General features: G+C 39.0%; 1 protein-coding gene across 1 annotated transcript in view; it reads left to right on the forward strand.

The window, feature by feature from the left end:
* The first annotated feature begins 4,159 nt into the window (after positions 1 to 4,159).
* TNKS2 (tankyrase 2) overlaps positions 4,160 to 19,750 on the forward strand; it is a 30,230-nt gene continuing 14,639 nt past the window's right edge. Inside the window, exons 1-13 of the mRNA XM_083866868.1 lie at positions 4,160 to 4,941; positions 9,948 to 10,172; positions 11,083 to 11,178; positions 11,829 to 11,865; positions 12,184 to 12,259; positions 13,521 to 13,615; positions 14,153 to 14,219; positions 15,879 to 16,065; positions 16,994 to 17,115; positions 17,629 to 17,720; positions 17,807 to 17,885; positions 18,831 to 19,002; positions 19,633 to 19,712. Of these exons, the coding sequence (XP_083722994.1) occupies positions 4,455 to 4,941; positions 9,948 to 10,172; positions 11,083 to 11,178; positions 11,829 to 11,865; positions 12,184 to 12,259; positions 13,521 to 13,615; positions 14,153 to 14,219; positions 15,879 to 16,065; positions 16,994 to 17,115; positions 17,629 to 17,720; positions 17,807 to 17,885; positions 18,831 to 19,002; positions 19,633 to 19,712 (1,815 nt within the window). The 5' untranslated portion in view covers positions 4,160 to 4,454. The remainder of the gene's footprint in view (positions 4,942 to 9,947; positions 10,173 to 11,082; positions 11,179 to 11,828; positions 11,866 to 12,183; positions 12,260 to 13,520; positions 13,616 to 14,152; positions 14,220 to 15,878; positions 16,066 to 16,993; positions 17,116 to 17,628; positions 17,721 to 17,806; positions 17,886 to 18,830; positions 19,003 to 19,632; positions 19,713 to 19,750) is intronic.

A 19,750-nucleotide genomic window follows, 5' to 3' on the forward strand; every position in this document is an offset into this window, starting at 1 on the left:
GAGTGTGACTCCAACAACCATTTGAACATGTTTCTTACTTTCTGTCACTCAGTTAGAAATCTGCATAAATATATTCTCCACAGTAAGTCTTAGGATTTTAATGGTTTCATGTCTGATTTTAGTACCACTGTGATGACATTCCTTCTTCTCATCACAATTCCTCTTCTGAATCACTGTCATGGACTACTTTTCAGCAGGAGCCTTCCATTAGAAAAATTGAAATTCACTGGATTTGACAATTATTACTTCATTGTGAAACTATAAAAACTTCTTAAACCATTCTCTTTTTCCTTAGGCTGAACTCAAGAATAGCCTGTTCATTTTCCTATTTTTTTCCCTGGACTGTGGAACTAGCTGTTCCAAGAAGCCATCATTTTAATTGTTGAGAAATTGCCTCTCAAAGATCTGTCCTGAATCTATGTGCAACTGTTTGGAGGGGTACACTGTGACTTCCTTAAAAAACTTACATTTAGTTTCTTCTTTGCTTTCCTTCACACTGCCTGCTCTGTATGGTATTTACATATTATAGACAATCAATTTAGGTATCCCAATTAAAAGTACAGGCTTCTTATGCCATCAGAGGAAAGAGGAACAGTGCTTCAGTGGGCAATTAAGAGTAAAACACTACGAAACCTGCCTGCTTTGTCAATTACTTGGATGAATCTGTTTTGCTGGCATCCCCAGTTGGTGCTGATCTTTGGCCCTACTGCTCTTCTGCTGCTTGTGGTTTCTTCCCAAAAAAAATAACAACTTCCCAGGCCTCTGCCACATTCCCATGCTGGCACCCTGTGTAATTCTGCTTTGCATGCAAGGAGCCTGCACTTTTTAAAAAGCTCTCTGTCATCCCAGAATGTTCCAGGCACTACAGAAAAACAAACAAGAGCTCCCTTTAAGCCCTCTAGACTTGTTTCTGTCTAGCAGTTTTTGACAGAAAAGTGGAACAATTTTAAACAAATCACAGGCATCCTGGACCAAAGGCTTTTTTATTCTGTATAATCTAGTTTCCATGAACTCTCAAACACTTATCTGTGCTGCTGGTATCTAGATCACAAGCTTCTCTCTACCACTAAAATGAATCTTCTCTAACTGCTGTCACCACAGCTGGTCATGAAGCTGCTGAACCATTATCTTGGTTGCTGCATACACAGATATTTTGATAACTAAATTGCCTACCATTACAGCTTGTTAACAACCCACAGTGTATCCCCATCTCCTAGAGAGACCACTCTTTGTGCCCTTTGTGTGTGCTCCTCTCTGAAAAGCTCCATTTCTCAACATTTCGCCAGCTCCATGTCTCCTTTTTTTTTTTTTTTTTTTTTAATCCCTTTATTATTCCAGAACAACATTTTATAATTATTACACTTTACCCCCAACTGCTGGTAAAATAGAGGTGGTACATGTAAAACACCACTAACTACACATGGGTAACTGGCAGAGAAGAAGAACTAGTTCCTGCTTGTTTAAGAGACATAGCAAAAGTACTTGATGGATTAAATAAGAAGAGGAAGGGAGAAAATTTCTTTAACAATTCAGTATTACACACACTTGCTGATGTATAGCCTGTACTGCTTTGATTTTGCAGTGAATCTGTATTTCTTAAATTGATCTTTTCATTTAGAAAAAGAACCTTGCACTGAGAAAGTTTCTATTTATAGTTATAAAAAAATAGTAATAAACAACAGATCACTTCTCTCCAAAAAAAACCCCTTTTCTGTATAGAAATGTTTTATTATTTCCTCATGTAGACATTAATTGTCCCTGGTTTGGGCTTTTTTTCCAAGCCTCATCTGGAAATACTTCAAATGGAATAAATTTAAAATCATTCTCCTTTTGGAATAAGCTAAATTTCTGAACTCTTGAAATGTTCTATTTATTCTAGCATTTTACTTTGCTTCAAGAGCAAGGCAAAGCACTGCAGGGACAAAATAGAAAGAACTGGAAAATCCTCATAACATGAAGGGCTGACAGCCAAAATTCCTAAATCTGATGGACTGCCTTGTAGATTGGCATGAACAATGCCTCTCCGGATAAGTAAACCTTAATCTCCTACGCAGAAAGGAAAAGCATTTATTTTTAAGGCTGCTTTTTAGTCTTTCATACTAAACAGTCCCTATTTCTCTCTTTTTTTCTTTATCTTTCTCTATTTATTTTTATTTTTCTTCTTTTTATTCACCTCCCTTTCTTTTTTATCTCCTTTCCTTTCCTGCCCTCTAGTGACCAAGCAAGCATGTTTCTAAACAAACTCAGCACACTTCCAAAATACTTCATGTTTCTGTTTTGTGAAGTTATGCTACCAGAATAAATACACTTCAAAGGTAGAGGCCATTGGTATATCACAAATTACACTAAAAGGAATAACAGTGAAATTTTTCTGAGCTGTTCATGGCTGAGCCTCTCAGGCTGGGTTAATAACAGGTGGCTAACAAAGCCCCTGCTGCCTCTAGAAAAGTCCCTACCACAAGTATTGGGTGGGATTTGGCATATATTTCAGCTATGGTTTTCTAACCATGCTATTGTAGCAGAAAGAAGAAAAATATTGTAGATGAAAGAAGAAAAATATTGGATTTTGTAGATTATTTTCTCATAAAATAAACATATAAATAACATTAAAAGGTGGGGGGGGGGTATGTATGGTGAATCTCAAAAATCACTATGAAGGCTGTTGATACACCAGTCCTAAAATATGCTGAGAGCCTTTGCCTCCTTGAATTCAAGGCTAATTGAATCCTGCTCTTACAGCATAATTTTTTTTTAATTGTTTCCATTCATATAGACCTGCTGTACTTTCACACTCAAGCTATCACAAAGACATGCTGGCAAAGGAAATCAGGCTACAGATAATTTAGAATAATAGTATCTTTTGGGTACAGTGTTGTGGAGAGAATGTATAGTTTATTTCAGGCCATGCTCTTTATAACTGTGCTCCAGTGGAACACAGAAATATTGTTCTAGATTTAAAATTAATTGGAAGACCTGAGGAGCAGGATGTGTTTGTACACAGGTATTTGCACTTCCACAGATTTCTAGATACAAAGTCCCTTCTTTAATTTTGAAATGAAAACAGTCAAGTTAATGCATTTGCTGCTTCTGCTGTAGGCTCAGAGAAGGGTTGATGAACTCAAAAGCTTATATAGTTTTTCCAGCTATGCTAAAGGTGATAATAAAAGATATAAATGGCAGTATTGCAGGTCTTGTTTTCAGTCTGTGGCGTCTGCAGGCAGAAAGAGAAGCTCTCATCATGCATTCTTTGGAGGAGCTGGGAAGGTCTGAGAGGGCTGCAGGCCTGAGCCACGTTTGATGACAGTTTATGTGGGAACATTATGGCCCTATGCAAAGCAGTGGATGAATTATGTCAGTGTGGCACTCTGGCCATAGCCAGGCTATTCCCTGCCTGCTGAGCACAGCTGGAAATTTAAATGGAGACACAGTGGAAAGCCAGTGGGATTACAGAAAACAAACACAACCGAGACATCACATTTGTCAAAACCATGTGGTGGTTTCTGCCCCGTGCTGGCTGCATTTTTCTGTCACACTGCTACTGTGGCTACGTGTAAATTCCTAAACTGAACAGGCCACAGACACAAGCATCAGACCTTGATCTGTCCCTAGAGCATGGTGACAGCCTGGTACAGCTTCTAGTCTCCTGCAGAAAAAATCCTGGGTGCAGTTTAGCCATTAGCATGGACCAGGGGGAGAAAATTTGGAGGCAACTGCTTTGTTTCAGGGACAGGGATGTTTGACAGAATGGAAGTAACTAGACGGTACAAATGTGCTAGATCTTTTTCCTTGTACTTAAGCCATTTAATTTCCTAATGTAACAGTAGTCTGCAAGATGAATTGAGTTTGGAGTTACTTATCTGTGCATTTCCTACAGGAAGGTACTGACCCTATTCAACTACCTTTTCCAAAGTAAGTGTTCTAACATGGTGCGAGTGAAAAAAGAAAAAAAAAAAAACATTTCAGAATTATCAACTGAATCCTCTTCTAGTCAGTCCCATCTGGGCTCAGGCTTCCCCATCAAGCCAATGGGGCTCACTAGAAGGGGGGACAGGCACTTTTCATTCTCTTCTAAAACCTTGGATTAACAAAGTCAACTAACAGGGGCTTTGGATATCTCTTTTCCGAGATTAATAAAGAGAAACATGTCATTTATGTTGTATAATTTCCATTTCATAGTTATTATGCCAGCACTCAGCCTCCTCGGAGTCACAGTATTTTGCTATATAACCAACTGTGCTTATGTGCTTATATATTCTTCGTGTGAGAATCACGGAGGCCATTGGCACCAAAATGCAGTCTTGCACATTTGCAGGAGGAAAAAAAAAAAAAAAAAAAAAAAAAACACAACCTGAACAGAAAAAAATCTCTTCATTTAATTACTGAAGGTAATTCAACGTTTCGAATGGTACTGAAGTACAATTCGTACTGAAGGTACATTCGTTCTTCTGGGACAAATGGGCAGCGCTGTATTTTTTTTCCCCTCAGGACGGAGCAGGGAGCGGGGGCAGCCTGTGAGAGCCGTGCCCTCACGCCCTTCCCGCGCTGTGGCGCTGTGGCGCTGCCGGGGCGGGGGTGGTGCTGTCAGGGCCGGCGCTGGGAGGCTCCCGCGCCTGCGCACCAGGGCGGCGGTGCCCGGATCCCTCCGCCGGGCGCAGCGCCCGCCCGGGAGCGCGTGCGGAGCCCCGTGCGGGGCGGCGGGGGCTGCGCGGGGCCCGGCCCGGCCCGGCCCGGCCATGGCGGGGCGAAGGTGCGCGGGCGGCGCGGCCGCTCTGGCTGAAGCGCCGGGATGCGGCGCGGCGGTGGCGGCCGAGCCGGCCCGGGAGCTGTTCGAGGCCTGCAGGAACGGGGACGTGGAGCGGGTCAAGCGGCTGGTGCGGCCCGAGAACGTGAACAGCCGGGACACGGCGGGCAGGAAGTCCAGCCCGCTGCACTTCGCCGCAGGTACATACCGGGGCCGGGGGTGCCGGGGGGGCGCCGGGCCCGGCCGGGCAGCGCCGGGAGCGCAGGGCCTCTCGGGCCTCGCCGCTCGGGCCGGGCGCAGCGCAGTCCATGCCTGCCCGCTTATTTCCGTATTCTTTTTTTCTCCTTTTTTTTTTTTTTTTTTTTTTTTTTTTTTTTTTTTAATAAAACAAACCTCATCTGGCTTTGAGGACACATCTGGAGTGGGGTTTGTACCGTTCGTGTTGTGACACGTGAGCTCTGACAGGGACACACGTCCCACGTACAGTTCTCATGGATTCCAGCAGGCCTGTGCGGTTTTTAAATCGAACTCGTGGAGGTGCTTGTCAGATAACACCATTTCTAAGCTTTTTTTTTCGTTCTTATCTTTGACAAATGGACTTTGTTAATTCAGGACGTAAGTAAGCAAACAACTGACGTAACAGGACGACTGCATTCACTGGCAGCAGGCCAGAAGATTGTGTCCCACCTTTTCAGACAAAGACCTGACTATGACTGTTGTTTTCATGTTGGCTGCTTTGGTTTAATTACGGCCTTAGATGTCGGACCCCAAGGCTGACAGGCTGCAGGAAACAGCAGCTTCTTTTCAGCTAAGTAATATGGATAGTAACAAAGATTTTTTTTTATTAGATTGTCTCAGTACAGGTTTCTGCTTCTGGTGTCCTTTCCTCAAGTTAAGAGAGCTTGACTCAGACTTAAGAGGTCTAAGTTCTTGAAAGCCTCCTCAGGACAGCAGTGTTTCATAAATTCAAGAAGATTGATCAGCAGGAGAGCTCAGGAGGCAACTTAAAATATCCTGTCAGAGGAAAACAATTTTTGTATCTGTTTTTTTTATATGCAGCAGTCCTGCCTGTCCACTAACAAACTCTGAACTTCTGAACAACCGTGTATGTTTTACAGGATTTTGGAGAAGTGAAGGATTGTTTTTATTTATTTGCTTTTTGTTAGTTTGGGGTTTTTTTTGCAGAAGATGTTCTCATTCACTATAATGATTTGGTTTATGTCTCTGAGCAGAGCTGATCTATCTTGACTTTGAATAACTACTGATCTGTAGAAAGATTTTTAAAAAAATGCGTTGCCATAAGTTCATGTAGTAGTTAGATTTCTAATGTTAAACGGGTTGGTGTGTAAATGGGAGACTCTGTTGTCATGCCCATTCTTCTTCAGACTTGGTACAGAGACATTGATTGCTCCTCTCACCGGCCTGTGGGAGATGCTGAGAGTTTCTGGTTAACCTGTGGTAGGAAACGCTTGTGTGAATTCTCTTCACCTCCTCAGGTCGAGCTCTGCCGTTGTCAGCCCACCTGCAATAGGCTCCGTGTGAAAGGTGGACATAAGCAGCTCTTGGGCTTGGGCCTGACTGGTTTTGTTTGGTTTTGCCTTTCCCCTATTATTCACAGTTGGAGTAATACTCACTTCTTTTGTCTTTGCCTCTAAAGGAGTCACATTCCAGGAAGTAAAAGCAAAAATCTGTTGTATTCCTGCTTTGTTTATCCTGGTTGTCTGGGTGTTTTTAGAAAATACATTACAAAACTTCTCTGACTAGTTTCATTCGGTTTCAAGACTTCTTTTATGGAGGAGTTGGAGCTGAAATACACCATGTTTTGTATTGCCCCTTTTTCCTTTTTTAGTGGCATTCTGGGTCTGAACTTGGCTTCTATTTTTTAAGTCTTCTTCCAGACCTTACCTAACAATTTTTTTTAAAATAAACCCAATTCCTCTTTTTCCATGTGTCAGTTTGTAAAGGTAGAATTTGAAAGAAAATATATTTAAAAAAAAAAAAAAAAGCTTCAAGCTCTCCATGGAAATGTGTCATTACAGAAGTAATACATATTGGAGTTTTGCTGGAGGTTGCTCTTTGGATTCTCTTAAACAACTATGTATGTGATAGTTAAGTTATCCTGAATTTTTAGTCAAGAACCCACCACCCTTCACAGTAAAGGAGCTCCATCATCTCCCATCATAAGCTGCATATACTGCCTCAAGTCAGTCTTTTTCATCACAGTCTGTGTCAAAATATCACAAGGTTTTAAGGACTTGGCAGGTACCAAAGTGCCCTTCCTGCAATCTAAAATTCATAAAAAATATGAACACCCAGGGTAGAGGAGAAGAATTTGAGCTGAGTTCTTTCTGTTAGCTTTTTATCCCATCAAAAGTAGCTGAATGTCAATTATGACATACAGTGACTGTAAATAAATACCTTTTATAAATTATACACAGTTGTACATTTCTACTATGATAAATCATTGGGAATTGTCAGCTAAAAATTTGTAACTTTCCAGGGAACAAGTGCAGTGAGCTGCTCGACTGTCACAGGTGGTAGTAAAGTGTCAGATTGGGGTCCTTGAGTAGCCAGTCCTTTCTTCTTGGCAATAAAAAACAGAGTTCATGATGATAAGACCATTACCTTGCACACTTGAAAGCTGTGATCCCATTTAAGTGGTCTCGTGATAAACGCTCAAGAGCTAAAGAAAACCCCTATCTCTTAAAAATTACAATGTTGGGGGTTTTTTAAAGTGTTGAAATCGTTTTTACTGCAGCCAGCTAAAGGTGAAGAGGCCCTGTTGGAGGAGGCAGGGGCTGCCTTCCCGTGATAGCAAAGGCTGCCCCTGCTTTCCACTCCCAGGGAAAACAGCAGAGGCCGAGACCATTGTGCAGTTTGGCCACTTCCTCTGGGCTCATGCATCCTTTAGAAAGCAACGGGAAAGTAATTCCCCTTCCATATATGGTGCCCTCTTGTACAGATGCTTCCCCAAGGAAGTAAGGAATCCCTGCTGTGCACTCACTGCTGGAGAGAAGTTACAAAAATTGATGTGATACAAATGAGTTAATTTCATTGGCATTAAATTAGCTACAGGTAGTTGAGGGGTGTTGCTGTATTTAAAGTACTCTCTGAATAGATGAAGGCTTTGCTGAGAGAGAAGCTGTGGATTGCTCATGAATTGTATCTGATTGAAGCTTTGTATTAAATAGAGGGATCTGAGGGAACTCTATGCCTATAATAAGGTTTACTACAGCTGGTTTTCAGTTATGATGTCGATTCCTGCTGAGAAATTTTAAGTGTAAAAACATGGCATTACATCAATACTTTGAGGGGTAGGAATGCCTTCTGTACAAGAATGAGTGGTTTAGCTACCAGATATGTAACTTCTGGACAAAGAATTTGATCAGAGTCTTTTCTAACATAATTGCAGCAGTCCTGGAGAACATTTTTTGGTACTCAGAGGAAAATACCAAGCAGTCTGTCATCAAATAACAGTTTTGATTATGTATTTGCAGGACTCTAGCACACGTGAAGGTCTCTCTTGAATAGTTTCTCAAAATAATTTAGTATGTTTTGAGTATATATTCAAACTATAATCAGAATTTTTTGAAAGCTTGAAGAAGCAGGAAAACTATCAGGAAACATTTAAGAAAAATAACAGTATTTGTAATATTTAGAATAGCTGAACATACTTAAGAATGAGAAACATGATGCATATACTGTAATATAGACAACAAGAGACTGCATGGGTACAGCTACTAATATTTTTCTTTGGCAGCAGAAATATGCATGCATGTGCAGTGAATATGACTTACTGTGCCTGTGCAGATAAATTGGTTTTGCACGGACCATGTGTCTGATCCAGTTCTCATCCCAAGGGTGCGGAGCTCCCGTTCTCTGTTAGGACAGGCAAGGTGGGTAAGTGTCATGGTGAGGCTCAAAAGTGAATTTGCTGTAGGGTCTGTGGTTCTGTCGTAGGCAAGGTTCTAGTGAGCTGAGATTTGTGTTTGGAAGAGATGCATCACCAGTGTAGCCTTGTGACTGTGACTGGAAAACACTTAGAAGGTCATGTTGGGATTCAAAAGTTTGACACAAAATTATTGTTACAATAATGAGGAATTCATGGTGAATGTGGTTCCTAACCAGACTTTTGAGGGAAGAAGAGTAAAATGAGAATTTAACTGAAGTATTTCTGAATACTTGTCCAGGCGTCTCTGTCTGACATATACAGCTTGTCCACAAATCTGCTCTTAGGAAGTGGGATCCAGAAATTGCTTAATAATGGGAGTGGGTTTTTTGGGAGCTCCAGGGTGTGAAAGTGCTTCTTGCTCCAGAAGGATTTACTGAAGTTGGGTTTAGTGAAGAACATGCTATTAAAACCTTCAGTCACAACTAAGCTAAGACTGAAAGTTCAGGTATAACTGAAATGCTGACACTTGTGTGCTTTGGTGACTTTGTCACTGAAATGCTGTTTTGTTATCAGGAATCATTCTGGGTTGTGGTTGCAAGGACTTAAACCTACTATGGACATTCTATGGGTAATCTGCAACAAAGTTTAAATTTACTGCAGTCTGGGTATCAATGGTATTGACAACTTCATGGTTAATCCCTCTGAGGGGAGAGCTCAAGATCTTCATCCAGATCTTGATGTGTTCAGGGAAAGAGTTTGTAACTCAGATATTTAAAGCAAGGAAGGCCAAGTCCTGCACACATGAGTTATTTCCCAGAAGGTACTTGGCAGAAGACTGATACAAACTAAAATATGACTGTTACCTGCCCTAAATAATTGCTGAGACCCACAGAGACGTTCATGGAACCGTTGAGGTGGCTTCTGGAATATAAGCAGATGTGTATAATGGCTACAAGCAGAAATCCTGAAGTGTTCTGGCCTCACGTGGAGATAGTAGAGCAAATATAGATACAGTTTGATGTCCTAGTTCATTTGCCATTATATAAGTATGCAGATACTGCTGAAATTTGAGGAAATCCTATCAAGATACTGCTTCTGTAATCTATAATATTATTTTTCTACTGAGTTTAATCTAATTTTTAAGAGTTTCAGAAACATCCTTAGAGTGTAAATGTTTCTTTAGTAAACCATGCCACCTGTGATTGTCTTTAGGAGTGGTTACTGTTATTGAAGATTGTTAGTTTAATCTGCACATCTGGGGCAGAAATTTCACTTACCCCGCCCTGAAGCCTTTTCTCCCTTTTCTTCTCCCAGGTTTTGGTCGGAAGGATGTTGTTGAATATTTACTTCAGAGTGGTGCCAATGTCCACGCACGAGATGATGGAGGCCTTATTCCTCTTCACAATGCTTGCTCTTTTGGCCATGCTGAAGTTGTCAATCTGCTCTTGCGGCACGGGGCAGATCCTAATGCTCGAGATAATTGGAATTACACTCCCCTTCATGAAGCTGCCATTAAGGGGAAGACAGATGTCTGCATTGGTAATTTTCTCCCACTCTTCCTGTGACTGACTCACTTGTTTAAAAACCCTCTAAAGACCATTTTCACTCTGTGGAGCTATGGCTGATACAAGGGTTAGAAGTAAACATCTTTCATAAACTTCAATTCATATGTCACTGTTAAAAGATACAAGTTTTTGGATCTATTTTTTATAATTGTCTACCTATAAAAGTTCACAATGGGGAAAGTGCTTTAAATTGACACGATGGAGCTAAATTCTCCTGTGTTTCAGCCTAGACTCTTATGCTGCCTTCTGCTTCTGATCATAGTGCAGTGGAAAGAACAAAAGTGATCTTAATGATGGATTCATTCTGTCTTATGTATTAAATTAGTTAAGGATGGGAAAACTTCAATTATATTCACTACCTGTTTTACCTACACAGTTCTTAGGAAGAACTCTTTAAGGAAGGGGTAGAAAATTAGACACATAGTCAAGAAACATTTCTTGATTCTGTGATTTGCTGCCATTTACTTTTAAGAGAGCTGTAGAGCTCTAGGGAGCTGTACAGATAACATTGTCTGTTTGGCCTGAATATGAGTGCAACATGCACAGGCTGCCACTGATATCTGCAGGTTAGGGCAGCACAGGATTTGGGGCAGCATGGTCTGGAGATGATTGAAAATAGCTGCTGAGTTTTTGTGATGGGTCAGTCACAAGCTTTCACTGAGATTTTCTCTTGTTAGTCTGTGGTTCTCTTTTGGATCTGCTTTTTTCTATTAAAATGTATCTAGACATGTTTCACAGATGACATTGAAGAATGCTGACATTAAAAATTTGAAAAAGAAGTTAGGATGTTTCTTTTGCTGCTTGCAGGTTACGGTAATGATATGTCTCATAGACCTTGTCTTGTAGAATTGTTTTCTCATGGAAAGCTTTGGCATTTTTTATAGTACTGTTGCAGCATGGTGCTGAACCAACCATCCGGAACACAGATGGAAGAACAGCTTTGGATTTAGCAGACCCATCTGCAAAAGCAGTGCTGACTGGTAAGTGATAATCTTTAGATTTCTTTATGACTAGTAACAGTTGAACTGATGTAACACAGTAGTTTGGGGCTTGTCTTTTTGATACTACTTTAGCTTGTCTCTGGTTTATAATTTTAAATAGAATTCCCTTATGGCATTAATCATCTCAGTCATGGCATGTGTTCTGGATAGTTTATCATCCTAGTTCAGTAATGAACTGTCAAATTTATAGAATCATAGAATGGCTTAGGTTGGACGGACCCTAAAGATTACATCGTTCCAACCCCTTGTGGTGGACAGGAGCATTGACTAGACCAGGTTGCCCAGACCTTATCCAACATGGCCTTAAAACACATCCAGGGGCAGGGAATCCACAGCTTCTCTGAGCAGCCTGTTCCAGTGCCTCACTACCTTCTGAGTAAAGAGTTTTTGCCATTTAATCTAAATCTCTCCTCTTTTAGCTTAAACACATTTCCCTTTGTCCTATCAATACCTGCCTGTGTAAAAACTCACCCTTCCTCTTTTTCAAAAGGTCCCTTTAACAACTGAAAAAAGTATTTGTAAGTACTTCTAGCACTTAGGTTCTCTAAAATTTTAGAAGAGGAGGAGATGTGGTGAACTTCACATATAGGTATTTATTTGACAGCTAAAAAAAGCCTTTTGTCTTCTAGGTGAATACAAGAAAGATGAACTCTTAGAAAGTGCCAGGTACGTATGTTTGGAAAATAACTGGAATTAGTTATATTTGCAGAATTTTGTGTAATTGATATATAGATATATAGTCTTTGGAGCTTGCATTCCATTTAGATGCTAAGCTTTGGCTGTTTTCTGTGAATGAAGCTATGAAAGCAGTTGCATAAATGCATTTTTGTTTTCCCTTTAATGCTGACAGTATGGAGTGGAATGTGTTGCTTCAGATCTGTTGAACATTGAACATTCACTGAACACAGTGAAAAATATAAAACCAGAATAAGCTACTAAAAATCAGAATAAGAATATTTCTGCTCATTTCATCTTGTTTTTCAGGAGTGGAAATGAGGAGAAGATGATGTCTCTTCTTACACCATTAAATGTTAACTGTCATGCAAGTGATGGCAGAAAGGTATTTTTGTTTAAAACCTGTTTTAAAAATATTTATCTCTTACATGATCCAGTTATTGTTTGACCAGATTTTAAAAATGCTAAACATAAAATCTGTTTTCTTCACCGTATATGGGAAAATAAGATTCCACCTCTCTAGCAACCAGCTGAGGGGTTTTTGTTCGTTTATTTATCTTTAGAAGACTACACAAGTGCTTCTATATAGGAGCAATAAACAGACACCTTTTCTATTGAAATTTCTGCTTGACCTCCATATCTGCAGTGATAAAAAATGAGGCCTTTTCACAGATTTTTATCCCTCTCAGGGAGAAACACACAGGCGTTTTATTTGACATTCACCCTTAGGCAAGGTACTGCTCCTGTTTCAGGAGCAAGTTGTTCATTGCTGTAAGTAGTGGTAAAGAAATATATTAAAAATGTTCAAAATCTCCATTCTGAAAAATCCTCAGTCTTCTGCATTCTGCCCCTAGCCTATGGAAGATTCAGGTTATTGAGTATCACTTTTTGGCGTCCTTATTCTCATTAGGTATTTGTACTCATTCACCCAAATTTTGATTTAGTTACTTGCTCTTTGTGAGGCTTTGTGGTAAGATACTGGGATCTCCAAAATGCTGTTGTATCTCTGTTTTCTCATCTGGTTATGAGGCTTATCCTCTAGGAACTGTAGAATTCTGGTTCAGTGGGTGGGTTTGTAAATGCAGAGGATAAGATTTCTCTTCACTAATTCATAGCTTTGCCTTTAGTGCTACTGATGCTTCAATGCATTTACTAGAAAAGATCACTGAGCAGTTAACTGTCTCCTCTGTGGAGGGTGAGAGTTTAGAAAAGATGAAATTTTCCCCACACCCTGCTCACTTACTGCACTCACAAATGTGGATAACAATCTCTCTTGATAATTTTTAAACTTACTTCATTGACTGGTAGAGTCTTCTTCATAGTTCAACAGTCATTGTTGCTAATGGTCTTCCTACTTCCCCTTTCACAAGGACATAGTTTGTGCCAGCAAAGTTTTTATAGCTGTGGTAGGCAAAAAGACCAAAAATGGCATTGTATTATTGATGGAGTAAATTTGGGATTTGTGTTTATGTTGACTTCAAGACTAGTCAGTGAACAATGAACATAGTTATCAAATGAGATTCTTTTAAAACTTGTAAGTCTTGAAGGACTTCAGCATTTAGTACTCTTAACAAGTTGTGAAAAAAGAAGTACAACATCAACCTTGATTTTGTGTTACTGATTTATTCTACATTCTGTTGTTTCAGTCTACTCCATTACATTTAGCAGCTGGGTATAACCGTGTAAAAATAGTCCAGCTCTTACTGCAGCATGGAGCTGACGTTCACGCCAAGGATAAAGGGTAGGTTCCTTTTTCCCTTTGTTCAGAGTAAACAGAATTCGTTAAAAATGGAGGTGAAGTAAAGACAGTAATACTGTTTTAACCACAAAGAATTTCCAATTTGACACTGTTGTGTCACCTTTAAGCTTTCTGTTATGACAAAAATGCAAGTTGATTAGTTTTCACGGGAGAAGATACTACAGCATTGTTCTTGTGAAAAAGGATATAATTAGGGTCACTCCTGAACATCCCCTGCAGATAGTTCATGCTGCTTAGGATTCCAGGTCTGAGTGGAACCATTTCATCTGCAGTGAGACAATGCAATTCACTTCTCATATTCTGATTATTTTACATGTTTACTGTTCTGAGAAATGCTGATGGGATTTACTGGTTTCTTCTTTGGCTTCTTATTTACACATAGTCTCACTTGAACATTTGTCTCATTACTTTTGTAAAATGTTCAACGTAAACATAGTGCCAGTCTCAATGTGTTAGATGCATTTGAAATTAATATTTGTGTAGTAAAATAATCATCCTTCTCCTTTTTCTTCTATGTAGAGATCTGGTGCCACTTCACAATGCCTGTTCCTATGGTCATTATGAAGTAACAGAACTTCTAGTAAAGGTTGGTCTTTGAAGAGATGAAATTGTATATTATTAAATAAGAACAGTTTATAATAGACTAATACAAGTTGCATTTTTTTATATTTTGTGCGTAGATTTACAAAACTTAAAAGAATGATAAATTGCTTTTGCTCTACATGTTAGTGATTATTAAACTGGAGCTACAGAATCTTCTGCTTGCAAGGAAGCTTTTTCTTTATAAATGTGCTTTCTGTTTTTAACTCTCTCTGCTGCAAAGTTGAATATTTTCATACCACCAAGTACGGCTTAGCTCAGTCTTTCTACTCTCACCAAAAAAAAAAAAATAGAAAAAAATGCTATGAACTGAGTGAAATTTTGAGTTTGACAGTAGAAGAATATTTTAGAAGACAAAGCAGTAAGAGGTGTTCAAAAAGAATACTGGTACAGATAGTAAAAGTTTTAAAACTAAAGAGCAGTCAGTCTTTTGAGAAAATTGACTTTACAACATCAGTTGTGGCGCTGAATTGTAGCCTTCACCCCAAAGAAGGAGAAACCTGATAGTTTTCCTAACAAACGGGAACTCTTGGAACCAAAGTGGTTGATCTGGATTATGTTAGTCTTGAAGATAAGTATGATCCACATTAAACTAGTGGCTTGAAGGTGTGGGCTGCAATATAATGTGTACTCCACCAAAGGGGTTTAGGCTATGCCTATTCTCAGCTGCCACAGCAAATCAAGATCATTGTAACGACTGAGTGTTCTGTTATCTAACTCCAGACATTTGGCTGCTCAGGGAACAGCTCTTGTTCTGTTCTGTGTTTCAGCCCCCCACTAATTCCATTCTCTTTCTATTTGTTAAGCAAAAAATTAAAGAAAAAAAATCTATTGAAATAAGCTTACATGGTAGTAAGTATAAAGAGTCATGATTTTTTTACTTCAGGAGCCAGTTGTAAAGTGGATTTTTACAACAGTAGTACTAGACACAGCCCCACAAATGAACTTTTGCCTATACACTACTGTGTGTCTTAACAATTTAGCTAGAATTGTGTTCCATATTGGATTTCTGCTCCAGACAATTCTAAATTGCTTTTTGCAAAGCCATACAGCTTTAAGAGAAGCAATGGGAAAGAGTGTGTTCTTGCTTACAGACTGAACTGAAGTGCAATCAAAATGTTACTGGAGATGAATTACACATACATTACTCATCCAGGAGCGTTACTTGTAGAATCTTGTCCTCCAATGTTTTGAATTAAAATTAACTTTTGAGTGCCCATCTTGTTTTAGATACCATGGCCCTCATATCTTGGGGGTTATTCACAGAATATGTATTTATCTTAGTGCAGCTGGTCACTCTAGACACTTTCTAGAGCTGCAAAGAACCAAAGCGTGTTCACAGGTGATTTGGAGAATGCGAATATTTCTATTTCTCTGATTTGACCTGTAGCAGAGCTCCTTTCTGAAAGAAGTCTGAAAAGACTAGCTAGCCTTTGACTTCTTTGAATATACCTGTGGGACACCAGGTGATTAAAACCACGATGTGCTGATATGTTGTGTTAGATTGAAAATGAGTGTCGTGCAAACGGTTTGCGTATAAGCGTTGATTTTATTTTAACAGTCTACTGTATTAAAACTAATAACATAGTCTTTTTCTAATGTCCTGGTTTTGATTGCATCTTTTTTTACCCCTTTCCCTTTCAAGCATGGAGCATGTGTGAATGCAATGGATCTGTGGCAATTCACCCCTCTGCATGAAGCAGCTTCTAAGAACAGGGTGGAAGTATGTTCTCTTTTGTTAAGTTATGGTGCTGACCCAACACTGTTGAACTGTCACAACAAAAGCACCATTGATTTGGCTCCAACGCCCCAATTAAAAGAACGATTAGCATGTGAGTATAAAGTGGGATCAGTTCTACAGTTACGGTTTGTAATGTGTAATTAGATTCCCTAGACAGTGACCTGCCAGAAACCAGATTTGGAAAATGCTTACACTTTAAAAGTAATTGTGCAATGTTGTGCAGTATATTTCACGTTTATAATTTGAAACTGCTAGGTTCTTTGAATGTAGACATTTAAAATAATTCTGCTGTCAGTTTTATAGTCAGGTGGTTGTGGTGGGTTTTGTAGCTTTTGCCCTGTTACGTGCTTTCCTTCGTGACCTTGCCAATACACTTTCATTTCCTGTACTTGTTCTGTCATTGCATCCAGATCGTTGAAATATTAAATTTTATTCCACAGTTTTTTGTTTGAAGAAAAGAATAAATACCTGTTTAGAATGCTGAATACATTTGAGTGTCCCACAATCACTGAAAGTTCAAAGAAATTGATGAAGGGGATTGATTTTTGTCCAGCAAACTTAGAGTTGAAAAGAGTGACCTCAGATTCTATCCTTGAGTGGTCAAACAAGAACTTTCTGGGATATTTACAAAAATTTTCAGTAAATACTACAGTAGGCTTCATGCTAGCATCTAGGAATGATTTTCCAAAAATAGGTCAGAAGTAGAGATTTTTGTATGCTTGAGTTAGTACCTATCTGAACAGTAGAACCTACAGAGTGGTGAGTAAAATAGATCTTGTACAGCCAGTTTGGATGTGTCTGGCTTTGGTTTAGGAACAAAGCAAAATTTGTGTAGTGTTTTGACTTAACTAACAAGTTCTGTCAAGTGATGTAATAGCTTGAGTCAGACTTGGAAATGTATGCTCCATGGTCTGCTGAATAAAATGATTTATTTTTTTTTAATTGAAAGAAGCAATTCTCTTGATCCTTCTTGAGCCAAGTAGTGTAACCCTCTGCTATGTATTTCTTTGTTTTTAAAGATGAATTCAAAGGTCACTCACTGCTACAGGCTGCAAGAGAATCAGATGTAGCTCGTATAAAGAAACATCTTTCTTTGGAAACAGTGAACTTCAAGCATCCTCAGACACATGAGACAGCCTTGGTAAAATCTCAGCATTTATTAATGGTTTTGTATATATTGTGGCTAACCTAAGCATACTAGGTAATAATAGTTTAGCAATAAATATTGCAGTGTCAAGTGTTGTAATTCAGACCGACCTGGAATATCCAGTGTCTAGTTAAGCAAATAACACTGATTAATATTTTGATCTTAAAGTTAATGTTAAGATTAACATAAATGGTTTAGGCCTGTTTAGATTGTCTAAATGACTGGGTTTTGCAGAATAGTCTCATTTTAAGCAACAGCAAGCTATGTTTGTTAGCTTTGTTTTGATGGTTTCCAGCAGTTATTAGAAAGAGGGATTCTTGAAAATACCAAAGTAAATCCAAAAGCCCATGTGGAATCTTCCAAATTAATAAGCTTCTAGGTGTTTTGGGTTTGTTTTTTTCTGTTGTCTTTGTAGGCCACCAGCTCTTAACTGCCAGCTGATCAGCAAGTAATAAAACCTGGATATTGCTAGCTGGTTGTTAATTGTAAACTTTTTAATGTTTACAGCACTGTGCTGCTGCATCTCCATATCCTAAGAGGAAACAAGTGTGTGAATTGCTGCTGAGGAAAGGAGCCAATATCAATGAAAAAACAAAAGAGTGAGTGATTGCAAATCAATACTCTTAACTGTTTCCTTGGAAGATTTTGCAAAATACATTTTGAATTTTTCCTTTTTTTTTTAAAGCTTCTTGACTCCTCTGCATGTGGCATCAGAAAAGGCTCATAATGATGTTGTTGAAGTAGTTGTGAAACATGAAGCTAAGGTATGAGTATCATATTGTTGTTGACATTCATGTGCTATACAGGTTTTCATACTCTGAGAATGGACAGCTTTTGTAAAATAATTCATTTTGGAAGGTTTAGATTTATAGACTTCAGCTATAGGCCATCAATCCATCAGTACAGCCCTATACATTATAGAATCATCATTGTCTGGTCCTATTTTTAAGAAATGCAGATGTAGTTCTTTCTGGGAACGGAAAACTTTCAAGGTGTCTTAGTGCTTCACTGTCTAGCAGGAATAATGAAATATCTAAGGAAAAAAAGGAGAGAGGGTGTATATACAGCAAGAAGCTAAATTGAACTGTGTGACAGATAGACTTTGTATGATATTGTATGCAGTAAAAAGTAAAATGAAGGCAAAATATTAACTTACAATATTCAACAATGATTTGTTGAAACTTCCACAGAAGGAAAATGTGGAAGGAGGAGACTCTCTGTAGTGCTTGAACCCTCCAAGACTGAGAGTTGAATCTCTGTCATGGAAATTTGATTATAGCCTGACAGCTGTGAAGGTTCCAAACCAGAGAAGGAGTAGGGAATAGAAGTACAGTTTTGGTGCAGAGTTTTAAATTGTTGACAGCAGTTTGGCTGAGCCAACACATAGGAAGTCCTCAGTCTGAGAACAAACACAATAACCCAGTGCTAGGTAAAAGCTGTTCTGCATGTTAGCACTGACGATCTTTGCTCTGAGGAGAAAAATAATGAATTATTCCTGGGTTTTGGTAAAAAATGGAATGGATTATTCCCATACCTCTAAAAGGGGGCTACTTTATGAGCTGCTTTTGTTCGTAATGTCATCATCTTTGGAAATGTACTAAATATGGTTTTATTAAAGTAAGGATACTACTTGTGAAATGTTCCCAGTCAGTAATGAAAACATCTTTAATACTATCTTGATGGTGGTACGTTGTCTGTGTTATTTTTAGGTTAATGCATTAGATAATCTTGGCCAGACCTCTCTTCATAGAGCAGCACATTGTGGTCATCTTCAGACATGCAGGTTGCTGCTGAGTTCTGGATGTGATCCTTCCATCGTGTCTCTGCAGGGCTTTACAGCCTTACAAATGGGGACTGAAAGTGTGCAGCAGCTGCTACAAGGTATGCTGAGTTATTCAAGATCCACTGTGGTGCTTTGTTTTAGTTGCCGTTCCTAGTGCTGTCAAATAATAGTGAAGACTAGTCAACAAAAAAAATGTTCTACAAAAGACAGTACTAGGTAATGTTTAACTCCCTATTTAACTATAATTTATTGTCTAGGTCATCAGAGATGAAGAATTTGGGGTATAGCCACCTGGAATAATTTTATTAAAATCCTGACGCAGGGTGGGGGGAATCTTGACAGTAGAAAATGAGTTTCTAGAACAAAAAATGCTTGCTTTGCATTTGTGAGTGGAGACAAGAGTGTACATGGATTTTCAAGAGTAAGGTTTGAACATTGTAATGCATACATAAACTTGATCTGGTCTAATTCTGAAACTGAAATAAGAATGCTTTGTTGTTTCCACAATATTCCAAAATATACAGGAAGCACGTTGCTGAAGTCAGCTTCCCAAACACTACTAGCTCTAGCAGCTATAGTTGTAGGTAGTAAGCAGAGACAAAACTTGTCAGTAATTGGTTCACTTTATTTCAAGAATTTCCCTTCAAAAAAATCAAATTATTTAGTGTCTTAACAAATTTCTTCAACTGCCTACAATTACCTGTCACACAATCTCATTTATTTTGCAGAAGGTATCCCATTAGGTAATTCTGATGCAGATCGACAGTTGCTGGAGGCTGCAAAGGCTGGAGATGTGGATACTGTAAAAGTAAGCTTAAACCTCTCCTTAAAAATAAGAGGGAATTT

This window comes from Zosterops lateralis (genome assembly GCF_965231275.1).
Source record: "Zosterops lateralis genome assembly, chromosome: 8".
NCBI classification, from domain to species: Eukaryota; Metazoa; Chordata; class Aves; order Passeriformes; family Zosteropidae; genus Zosterops; species Zosterops lateralis.